Source organism: Typopeltis vanoorti, chromosome 15, assembly GCF_054136105.1.
Source record: "Typopeltis vanoorti isolate ZY-2024b chromosome 15, IOZ_Tvanoo_1.0, whole genome shotgun sequence".
NCBI classification, from domain to species: domain Eukaryota; kingdom Metazoa; phylum Arthropoda; class Arachnida; order Uropygi; family Thelyphonidae; genus Typopeltis; species Typopeltis vanoorti.
Genome location: NC_143563.1, coordinates 65,637,755 through 65,650,392, shown reverse-complemented (window position 1 = coordinate 65,650,392; position 12,638 = coordinate 65,637,755). Strand labels below are relative to the sequence as shown.

General features: G+C 34.7%; 1 protein-coding gene across 1 annotated transcript in view; it reads right to left on the bottom strand.

The window, feature by feature from the left end:
* The window catches only part of LOC150098831 (venom allergen 5-like), a 33,429-nt gene extending 26,620 nt beyond the window's left edge, over positions 1–6,809 (bottom strand). The window contains exons 1-2 of the mRNA XM_090405760.1: positions 6,549–6,809; positions 5,653–5,740 (exon numbers count right to left, since the gene is read on the bottom strand). Of these exons, the coding sequence (XP_090261886.1) occupies positions 5,653–5,740; positions 6,549–6,809 (349 nt within the window). The remainder of the gene's footprint in view (positions 1–5,652; positions 5,741–6,548) is intronic.
* Between the last annotated feature and the right edge of the window lie 5,829 nt (positions 6,810–12,638).

Sequence of the window (12,638 nt, the reverse complement as noted above, 5' to 3'; positions counted from 1 at the left end):
CCGTTCAAGTACAAATTGTTGGTAATAAATTTTAACTCATCTTGAAGGGGTCTTGTTGTCCGTTGTGATGCGAATCGCTCTATTCTTTAACATGTGTACAATGCTGAGTTTATGTGAGATGTGGTGGGAGGAGTTGAAATGTAGGTAGCGACCTGTATTGGTTGGTTTTCTGTACACCGATAGATTTATACTGCCGTCAATTTGTTTTTTGATTAAGATGTCTAAAAACGGTAGTTGTTTTTCTCTTTCAAGTTCCATAAACACATAAACTCAGCATTGTATCAGTATATTAGGTTTCGTATTATCTGATCTGCGATAGTTTTATCATTTTTTTAAAATTAGAATTAGCAAACGCCAAAACTCTGATGTCCAACATTATTATTATATATATATATATATATATATATATATTTAAAATGTAAGATAAAACAATACATTAAACATTTAAAGCGGTTATGTAAACATAGCTGATAGCTGGCAACTACCGACCTATTGTATGCCAACACGTCATAGAACCGGGGCTGGCAGATTGCCAAGAAGAGTCAGTTCATGCTGAAGGGGAGAAAGAAATAAAAGATGTACGAACTGGTCACCAACACGCGAAATCAAGTGCTTTATACGTAAAAATTTCCAACTGTTATACAAGCAATGTCACCACTTTAAAAACTACAATGTTCATAAAAGAAAAGTTAATTTTCCTACGTGCAATAATAAACAACTCATCCCACACAGATTGATTACCCTGTTATCGGAATGGATTCCCTTTTTTCTGACATGCGCAGTGTCGAAGGGTCTCGCATCTGTGGGCATACGGTACTCGTATGAATTATGTGTGAACTATCTCTAGGGAATTTTGATTTTAAAGTCTGAATCTAGTACTGAACAACTGGAATATTAGCTAAGCAAACGTGCACAACTTATATAAATCTCCCGATTGTTTAATTTTCCTTGTAAAAGTTCGGTTTCTCTAATTGACGAAACGAAGTTAGCTGAATCATGATCGTAATTTAATTGTAATATTAATTATAATTACGATATGAAACGTTTAAATTTAGCGGTATATATGTTAGCTATTCCTACGAACTATTATTTATTTATTTTTATTTTATTTTTTTGTTTGTTTTTGTGTTGGTCAATTTTATTTCTTAGCAGGTCAAGCACCCTTAATCATAATTTAATAACTTAAATTAAAAAAAAAAACACGTCAAACGTTAAATTAAGAGTTGATAAAAAAAATGAAGAAAAGCATTTTCTTTGTGTGTTCTATATTTGTTCATTTCGCAGTTTCTTAGAACTTGAAACTTCTTTGGGTGATGGATTGAGTCCTTAACTCTTCATCCCTTCATCTGAATTTTAGTTTGTAGGTGAGGGGATTATTGTGGATTAATTATCCGCTCTTTGTGAGCATTTTATGCTGTGTCAGCTTTCTCTTGCGATGAAGGATTTCATGTTTGAAACGATCTGAGGGTTTGTGGTCTGCTGCCTGTTAAATTAGCTGATTTGGGTCATTGTCTGCGACTGTGAAGAATTTCTCTGCAATGCTTGTCATGTAGGTCTTGATATCTAGAAGGTTAGCTTCTCAGTGTAACTGGAGGTTTCTGATGAACCAAGGGGCATTAAACGCCATTCTTAGACATTTTTTCCGGATCGTTTGTAGTCATTTTGGATGTTTCGCTTAGTCGTGTGTCCTTTAGAGGAGAATTTTGTTGTTTATGTTTAGGAAGCTGTTCCTATTCAAGAGTGAATAAAGCTGTGCTATAGTCTGATTAACTTTGGTGGAGATACTATTTATGCGTGTCTTGAAGTTTAGGTGTTTATCAAGTTGAACTCCTAGATATTTGGTTGAGTTGTGCCAAGGATGATTTTTCCAAACATTTGTGTTGGGATTTGCTTTACGTCTGGTAAATAGTACTGCGGAGCTTATCCCTGGGTTGATTGATATACGCCATTTGCTGTACCAATTCTCTAATACGTCGATTGCTATCTGCAGGTTGTTTATGGCCAGTTGTGGATGAAGGGATCTGGCTATGATAATCGTGTCATCGGCATAGAGGACGGTGATGGACGGGGATAGCTTGGGGAGATCTGCCATGTATATGGAAAAGAGTAAGGGAGATAACAAAGAGCCTTGAGGTACTCTAGCGGCAATTCTTCTTTCAGTGGATCTGACACTACTGATTTTTATTCTAAATTATCTATTGGTCAGATATGATTTAATGAGTAAAACTAGTGGCAATGTGAATCCTGCTTGATGTAGTTTGAAAATTGACCCATAATGCCAAATTCTATCAAATGCTTGAGTTATGTCCAGGAAGACTGCACCTGAGTGTTGGTGTCATTCGTAACCTTGGCTGATGTATTCAACGAGTCTGTAGATTTAAAGTGTTGTGGAATGATGTTTCCTAAAGCCGAATTGCTCGTTTTGTATGATGTGGTTGTTATCTGCTGCCTCTTGAATCCGTGTGAGTATAGCGCGTTCGGCTATCTTACCTACATAAGATAGGAGGCTAATCGGTCTATAGTTCTGAAGAAACTGTGTATTTTTTCCAGGTTTTGGAATTTGGAAGACATCTGCGAGTTTCCATCGTTCTGGGTAGTACATTAGCCGTAGGATGGCATTAATAATGGCCACCAGATGTATAATACCTTTACGTGGAAGTGGTTTGAGCGCCTTGTTTGCGATTCATTCCTGATCCGGAACTTTTTTGTTATTTAGTTTTCTTAAGATTTGGCATATCTCTACTGGCGATATGAATGTGTTGTTAGATGGGAGTGTGTAGTTCTGAGTTATTTTACGCACTTGGGTGTGGATTTTTCTTATGAAGTTAATATCTATTATTTTCATACTTTGGGATACATTGTCTTTCCAAGCTGTCTGCAAATGCTTTTGCTTTTTCTTTATCATCATTGTAGGCTATTCCACGTTCACCTTGAATTGGAAGAAGAGTGTTATGTTTTGAGCGAAGCGATCTCATAATTTTCCACAAAGATTGATCTTCCATGTTTAGTTGTTGTATCTTGTTGTTCCAGAGCTGTTTTCGGTGATCCTCCAGAGCATTCCAAACCTGGTTCGTTGCTCTGTTGACTGCCTGTTTATCTGCGGGATCCACTGTTCTGTGATATTGTCTACGTAATCTGTTTTTTTTTTTTTTTTTTTTTTCTCGGATAAGAAGTTTTATATCCTCTGGAAATCATTTGGTGGGTGTACGGGTGGTTGTATTTGTTACCTGTGATATTGTTACTTGTAATATTTGCTTTTCAAATGATGTAACTGTCTTTTTCTATTTCTTCAGGAGATGTAATATGTGGTACTGGGCCAAGGTTTTTCTGAAGGGTTGAGGGGAGTCGATTCCAGTAATAGTTGTGGTGGTATTTTCAATTAACTCTTGTATGGTGCTTAGTTGCAACATGATGGGTTGTGGTCAGAAATGAAGTCGTTAATTACTTGTATTTGGTAGCTATGCGCTATATATATATATATATATATTTAATACAGCTATATCGAGTACATCAGGACGGGGTTCTGTGGGTCCTATTACTGTTATATTTCGTGAAGTAGTATAAGAAATGAGTATTCTTCCGTTGATATTTGAGTTTCTGCTGTTCCAGACTGAATGTTTGCCATTAAAATCTCCAGCAATGATTACTGCTCTGCCTGCGTTTAGTATCACATCTAAGTCTGATTCAAGGAGTTTGTTTTTTCGGAGGGGGGGGGGTAGCTGCGAAGATCGTGATACTGCTGTGTTTTCCATATGTATTTCTATTCCTATGGTTTCCATGTGTTCTGTTTGGGAGTTCGGCTATTGTATTATGCTTTATGTTTCTTTTGACAAAGATGGCAGTGCTTCCACCTCTAGCAAAGCATCTGTCTGTACGGTAAGTGCTATAACCGTTGATTCTGATCTTGTCACTTGGACGGAGGTGTGATTCATTTACGAGAATGATGTCTGCTTGGGTTTCTGCTGCAAACCGCTGTAATTCTTGTATTTTGCTAGAAAATCCGTTGGCATTCCAGCTGACAAAGTAATGAAGTAGGTTTTCTTTTAGACGTATCCGTTAAGGATTTCAGAGAACAGTGACTCTGTGTGTCTTAAGATGATATCCTTGGCTTCTTGAGTTGGGTTGGTTTTCCGGAGTTCCACAAGCATTTTTCCTATGCAGCTTGTTATGTTCTGTAGGATAGGTTTGTTGGATTGCTGTGAATGGTTTATTCTTGGCTTTGAGTCTTTCAGGTAGGTTGGTCTTGCTACTTCAGAGTACGTCCTTCTGTCTGTTGTGGAGATTGCAGCTTGATAGAAGGACGTACGTTCTTGTATGGGTCTGCTATTTTGGAGTTGTGTCTTCTGGTTTTGAAGAAATGCTATGCAGCTCCTGTAGTTTGCGGGGTGTGGTAATTTGCACACTTTTCTGGTTGTGTGCGTGGTTTTTGACATTCAATTGCATGTTTGCCACCACATTTAAGGCATCGATAATCTGCTTTGCAGTAGCGTTGTGAGTGGCCAAATTTTTGGCAGCGATGGTTGCGTAGTTATTGATTTGTGTTTTAATGATTCAGTCTTTATGATTAAATCACAGATAGTTTGAAGATCGTAGATGTGTTTCTGGTCTTTGCTGATTTCTACCAATACTAGAGGATATGGTGTTTTATCAGCTCTATCCATACGGCTGACTGTAGTAGGTCTGAAGACTCTATTTTGGAGGCCTGCTTTGACGTCTGTTGTAATTGATCCTGTTACCCGTCTGAGCACAACTTTGAAGTTTTTTTCACTATTGAGTGCAAATGTGTGGTAGGGTAGGTTGTTATTATCCAGTAATTTGGTTAGTTGTCTGTAATCGGTAGAAGTTTTTAGTTGGATGCGTATTCCTTCTTCTGTATTGGTGGCTTTCGTAAATGATATTTCTAGAGTTTGGAGTGAGGTGACAATTGATGTCCAATGATTTTTGTTTCTTAGGATGACTTGGGGTATTCTTTCTTTTGGATTTGTATTATTATCGGTCTCCATTTCTACTGGTTTGGGTGTGTCTCTAGTAGCGGATATTTTCCATTTTTATTTTTAACAATTTAGAAATCTTTTTTTTTTTTTTTGGATAGATGGGCGAAGCAAGAATACTTTTCATATTCCCCGTTATCTGTAGAAGAAAATGTATGGATGGGGTATTATGGAGCTATAAGCTCTGGTTTTGGCAGGGTAACGGCAATAGCCGAGCTTCAGTTAAAACTTTATTGGTTACAGCATTGCCATCCATTACTCTCTGTTCCTTCAGAATTTCTGAGAACTTAATCACAATTAATATCTTTATTATAATGTAATTGAAATACTGTATTGTGAAACATTTAATAAAATATAAAAAACATATTTTTAAAATTTTAGATAAAATTAAGAAATTTAATATATTATTATTATTATTCCTGACACCTCCAAGAAGTCTGAAGACTCATCGTGGGAGGCCACCTACCACTGTCTCAACCACTACATCGAACCTCTACTACGAATCACCTCCATCAACGCCATCTACCGCCCACCTCCACCACCATTATATCATTATTAATTATTAAGTATTTAATTATTTGATATTTAATCCAGGGCAAACTACAATGAATTATATTGGTAAACCTATGTAATTGAATTGCAACACTTGTCAAGGACTCACCAACTAGTCTACATTCGTTACAATCATGAGCGAATACACACTGTTCTGCATGCTTCTGAGCTAGCTCGGCCAATTCATTATCCCACTCCTAGAATTCATAATTTCATAGTTAGATGTATATACTTCGAATATCTGAAATGTAACTGATTTAATAATATTTTAATCTGATAATAAATTCGTTTTATGGGAACTTTTAAATAATTTTACTTCAAATACATTATTTTAAATTACATTTCATTGGATACAAGCTCTTTATTATACGAATTTGAATGAAATCTTTATTTTATTTAAAGATGTCTGTTATACCATATATTCCTTAATAATGACGATATCATTTAACATAATCAAATGAAATTTTATCAGATAGAAAGGACGAGCTGATAGCATAAATGGAAAATAATAGATTATATATCTACATTAGGTTTAATTTTTCTATACTTATAATAATTTCATAACATTTATTATTATAAATAATTTTTTACTTAAGTTTAAGTAATTTATAATAAAATCTCTCAAAATTTTCACATTTTAAAAGACACCTAAAATGAATTTATATTACCACATTATATTTCATATCGTTTGAGGGAGTAGAAGTGATTTCAAGCCTTCAAGTTTGATTTCATCTTTTTATTTTTGGACAGTTGGGTAATTTTTGAACTGATTTACAGGCAAAGTTTTGATTCGTGAGCTGAGGATAGAAATAATCTTTTTCTTTTCTTTTTTTTTTTAGCTGGTTTCCTTCAGCATATATTATATTAAAAGGAGATATTAGGATTTATTTGTGATCTAACTTCGAATTCGTCTACCTAAGGTGAATGTAATCTTTCTTTGAGATTATTTACGGTATATATTTTACTATATTTTATATATATTTAATCATATACTGTATTTATTACCATTTGCATCATGTTGCTTGCTGATGGCTGAGAATTTCTTTTTTCCATTCCCAAAGCGACGAAATTCCTGTATTTGTTGTGCACATGAAGTATAATTGCTTTATCGCTTGCAGTAACTCCACGATACAAAATGTTGCACGTTTTGTTTGCCGGTAAGCATGCCGTGTGTCGTACGCTAAAACGCCGATAGATGGAAGCACAGCTCTTATCACCAAAAACCACAGTTGTCAGATACAAAATTAATATTATGAAAGACTTCATTTTTAAAAGTAAGATGTCACTGAAAAAAATAAAATAAATAACAATAAAGTAAACGAATAAAACTTATAATAGTAACAATAACTAAATGCTTAAAATATTATCCATGATTTTATTTATGTCCACTTTTATTTTTATTCTTATTTTTCTATTTTAGTGCGCTTTGTTTTATTTTTCTATTTTAGTACGCATCTTTCCTTCTTATGTGCGTAGTAAAAACATATGCATAAGAAAGCATGATCCCAAAATTTTAGTTATTTTAAGGACAGTCTGAAATGTTTTTTTTTTTTTTCAATGTACATTTCTTATGCAATAACAAGCAAGTATTGAAGGAAGCAGACGATTGGTTTCAATTTAGAAATGCTGTTCTGCTGACGTAATTCGTATACAAAAATAACCACAAATGTCAGATGGGGGGAGGGGGGGGATTTACATTCTCAACAACTAAAACAATAAAATCAGCCGAGTAGACGCTTTTAAACTACAACAACCTACTTCTTTCTCCTTCCATATTTTTATGCCGTCTAAAATGTGGTGAATAATACCAACTCTACAAGATGGTTAAGGGGAACAGCATGCTTCCATTCGTTCAACAGCTGAGTCCGATTGGAATCAGATATACCTTAAGCAACGTAAAAAAAAAAAAAAAATTAAAAAAATCCATATGTGGTTAAAAGGGTTGAATAATGCTTGTAGAGGTATCTATGGAGAAGAAAATGGCGCAAAGAAACTGCGATTTAAATGCTTTTTTTCCTTCCTTATTTTCAAAGTATTCTACGTCTTTCATTAATGGTTTTAATACTTCTGGTTGTCACGCTATTTTCTGAATGATACCTCTAGTAAATACAAGTGGCGAATCGATAATCTTTAACTTTGTCATAGCCATGGCCTTAATGATTCTCGTAATTACAGACGGTTGTGACGCACTACAGTACTTGCCAATTAGTCGCTGACGTGATCCTTGATAAAACACGGAAATATGATTCTCTATCTTGAAGCAATGAAATTTGTCGGAGAAGAGGGGGAAGAAGACATTAAGGAATTTTTATTCAAGACACTGGCCGAAGGTAAAGACCAACAAAATATGTAATAAGTCAGAAATAATAATTAGCGTTCTAAAAGAATGACTTAAAGGATTTAAGATATTTGTGGCAAATAAGTCGCGAACATGCTATTATAGAGTTTGAGTAAAATGTACTTGCAACGTAGGATTGCAGCATTTATAAAGGATCGTAACAGGACGTTTGAAAAGCCTTAGTAAATTCAACTCTAGATCTTTCTAACCGAAGCGCAAACTTAGCGACATCCTCGCGACTCAGTTACGGGGGCTGTAGAATAAATTTAATATGTACTGTATTTATATCAAAAGATTACAATTTGCAATTTTTCCCATACCTCTCAAAATAGAGAACTTAATGGGATTTCAATCCTTGAATAATAATGTCACGTTTGCTATTTTGGGTAAATGAAGTTGTTTATTTACTAAACATTCTATATTCGGGATTTAATTTATATTTAAGTCAATATCGCTTTAATCACCTCATCTTTCCCTGAACTGTCAGTGGCCAAGTAACTTGGCTTCATATAAACCCAGTGAATGCGTCATTTCCGCATAATCTCCTGTGGCATCTGTCAAATTGAATGTATTCCTTGGCCGGTTTCTTTTCCACGATAAAGCACTCGCTTTTCTGGAAGTGGACCGCAACAAATCCTCTTCCCATGTGAGACTGGTCAATTCACCTTCATTTGCAAACCCTTATAAATTGTGTCAATCCTGTAATTGATGGGATTTGAACCCATATCTTTCCAGTCAAAGGTCATTAGCTGACTTAGCTTACAAGGCTCGTGTCTTTAATCAACCTTTTTCTGTTTAAAAACCTTTATATTCCTTGTTATCTTTGCAATCGGAAAGCTTTTAAGTTTATTTTATTCTTATTTGTTAATCTTAATCTTAAATATCTTATTTGTTATAATTACGCTATCTGTGTTTGCAGAAAGAGGCCATGTGTACGGAAAAAATGAAATAAAAAATATACTAAAGCATAGATTTATGTAAATATCACATCTGATGATTATAGAAAGAAATTCGTATTTTATAGCTACAGATAAACATAAAGATTGTCTTTATGTTTATCTGTTTATGATTATAATCCACAATTCTTGAAACATAGTTTTATTCTTGTCTGATTTTCAGAAATCATCCCGACTTAACTTCTGTAAGTTGTCTGAGCATTAACATTACGACGACTAGTCTATTTTTTTTTTTATTCATCATTATTTGTATGTTTTAATCTTTGTGCATCAGCAGTTGGTTAGACAAAAGATATGGTCTCCTCAGAACTGATTTTGGAACATCCTAATCAGGCATATCTTGGAATCGCCAGAAATTTGACATGGGTATATTTATTATTACATTTAATGCTCTTCTTGGATATAACTACATTAATGAAAAGTTCCTATCTGCTAAATTTGAAACTGTGATTAAAGATCTGATTGTGGTTAGCTGCAGTAGCGCACCCAGGGAGGGGGCCAAGGGGCCTTGGCACCCCCTAAAAGAAAAAAGGAAATAAATACTAGAAAATTTTCCAAAAATCTTTTCTTAATTAAAAGTATTATTTTTTTTATTTATGTTGTGTCTCTATTTCAATACTACTTGTCATGTATTGGCGATCACTGCAGATGCCTTAGTCATAGGTCGTATGCGATGCGTAGTGTGTATTCGTAAATCGTCTACTCAACTCTCCCCCCCCCCCGAAGATTAAATCTTGAGTGATCGGGCCCCCTCCAAGATTAAATCCTGAGTGCGCCATTGGTTAGCTGCTAAGATCTCTCCATCTTCTGAATCCTTAGTGGGATTCAGAAGATGAAAAGAAAGTCTCTTTTTTTTTTTAGCATCTACAAGACATACTGAGCAGTTTTAAGAAAGTTAATAATAATAATAGTTATTTAACGGGATTTGAATGCCAAGGATAACACTGAATCTTATTAGGATAACACTGAATCAAATAGACAGGAATAACTGGACTATTTGACATTGGTAATTGCAGTGACAGTAGTGAGAGGGACATCTCCGGTTATGTATCTTTAAATGCATTGAGAATAACCAACACATATTTCAAGTATAAAGATATTTACAAGTACATGGGTCATTCTTGATGATATCCACAAGTAACTAACCTAATTAATAGTAAATGGGCTAGTTCTGTGCGAAAAAAAAACAAAAAAAAAAACGAATGTATTAAGATACAGAGATAGGATCGGACCACTACGTTGTTAAGAACACTTTGCAGTTGAAGCTTAGAAAATGCATTCCAAGGCCAACTGCTGTAGAGCTATCCTTGTTGCTTCTGAAGCATTCAATAATGCTGGTATTGCTAGAATTTATAAGAATAAATTGCTCGGATGTTACCAAAGCGTTCTTATCGCTATCTTGTGTAAGAAGATTGAATATTGTCCGAATGCATAAATGACCCAGAAGATGTCAGGAAAAGAGAGAAATAAGCCAGAATGAGATGGATTAATAATATCCTTTCGACTAAAAGGTGAGTTAGCCGGTCTCATACGGAGGTGGAGGTTTTTTTTTTCCTCTCCCCGAAACTCGTGTTTTTCGTCCCTCAGAACAGGCAAACCGGCCCCGTGAACACACACAGACACTGATTATGGTCATTAATACTTCCGACAGTATGTGGGGGACAGAGGGTCCTCACCACATGTCGTTACGCCCATAGATAACCATGAGTCACATCATGGTAGTCAACCTCCTAGATAGGAGACGGCACATGAATGGAAGCCTATTTTCGTTTAGGAGTGCCCCCCCCCCTTTTTTTTTTTTACAATGCCATTGGCTTTTTACTCAAATATTGGGCATTACTGATGTGTTATAAAAACCAATATTTGAAGAATTGGCTTACATTGGCATGAAAGAACAACGGATGCTCAAGATAGACACATTTGGAGTAGGAAGCTATTCAGCTGGTCATACACTTTCTTAACCTTCGGTTGCTCGAGGAACGTGTATGTATTCATATTTAATAGGGGTATGTTATATTATGACGTATAAATCTAAATTTTCTTCTAATCATACAATTCAATAATTCTGAAAAAGGAGTTTAAGGTCACTTTACGTTCAACATTTTATGCCATTTATAGACACCCATTAGTATTCATGTATAGATTATAATCATCAACGTTCAAATAAATTTTGAATAATTTCCTGATTGCTTTTCCTCTGTGAGTTCGCTGGACTTCTGTCTACTCCTGAAAGATCTGATAATGGTAAATTTAAGCGAGATTAGAAATCCTTGAAACGATAATTACAAGACGAAATGGAGAAAGAATAAGGGGTATAGAAACAGTACTTGACAAAATAAAATCCTTTTAGTACTTTTCCCCTAATTAATCAACACGTAGTTGATTGGTTTCTTGGTATATTTAACCGTATTATGGTTACTCTTTCTTGAAAAGATCGTTTGACTTCAGAAAAATTCATCTAGAAATGTAAATTTTCTAGTGGCGATCTTTCAAGTTTCAAATTCGATCATTTGGCCATGAAATACTGATGGATTTCTAATATCTCATCTTTCTATAACTGTATAGCTCCAGATTGTAATCCTTTCGGCCTCTTTCTCTATGATTTCGTTTATAACATTTCTAAAGTTGTAACATGTTTAAATATGGGGTCGTAAGAAGGATGATTCCAATGTGAACTTTAATTTATTATTTTTTTTTTTTTTCATCCAGCCAAACAAAAACCTTCTGCTGTCGGCTATCTCTATTTTAGCTCTAGTGTTGCTGAAAAAGGGAAATAATTATCTATTGAAGGATTTTTCATTAATCCCAAGTAACCTTGCGAGTAAGTTGGTTCCTTTCAAAAGTAAAAAAAAAAAACATATTCTAATACGTAATTAATTACATTTTTACTATAATAACATATTGCAGTTAACTTTATTGAAAACTTATATTGAGGTACAGGGATTACTTCTCCAAAACCTCGGAGTGGTCTACAAGATCTTTCTAAATTTCCACGGAGTGAACCAAATGGAAAACTTCTTGGCAGAGCATTAACTATCATTCTATTAGATAAATCAATTTGTTTTATATCTCAATATTAGATTAGATAAATCAATTTGTTTTATCTCAGTTTATCCTTATATAAGGACTGGCTAAAAGGGGCGAAGCAAGAATGCTTTTCATCTTCCCCGTTATCTGTACAATACAGTGTAAGGATAAGGTGTTATTGAGCTATTAAAGCTCTGATCATGGCAAGAGGGTAACAGCAATAGCCGAGCTAAAAGGGGCGAAGCAAGAATGCTTTTCATCTTCCCCGTTATCTGTACAATACAGTGTAAGGATAAGGTGTTATTGAGCTATTAAAGCTCTGATCATGGGAGGAGGGTAACAGCAATAGCCGAGCCTCAGAACTTCGTTGGCTATAGCATTGCCATCCATTACCCTCCAAGGGTATTGGATTTAATGAATCAATCACCACCCCTATCTCAGTTTGTTTTATCAGAAAATAACTTACTTATACTAAATTTTGCTCTGAAAATAAAAGGTGTTTTAATAAACATTTGATATTTAATAAAATTTAAGATCTACCTAAAATTCTTTCAAAATAAAACTAAATTTTTATAGTACCTAAAGTATTATAGATAGAAAGTCTTATTAATCCTGTGAAACTGGCTTTTGTATCACTTTCGGTCATTTCGGGCAAAGAAATGTATACGAAATCTGATTTTATTTTCCATTTGGCAAAAATAATACAAATACAAACTATAAAAAAAATCCAAAATTTTTTTTGCATTCGGGCCATTTCGAAATGGATGCTGGGTC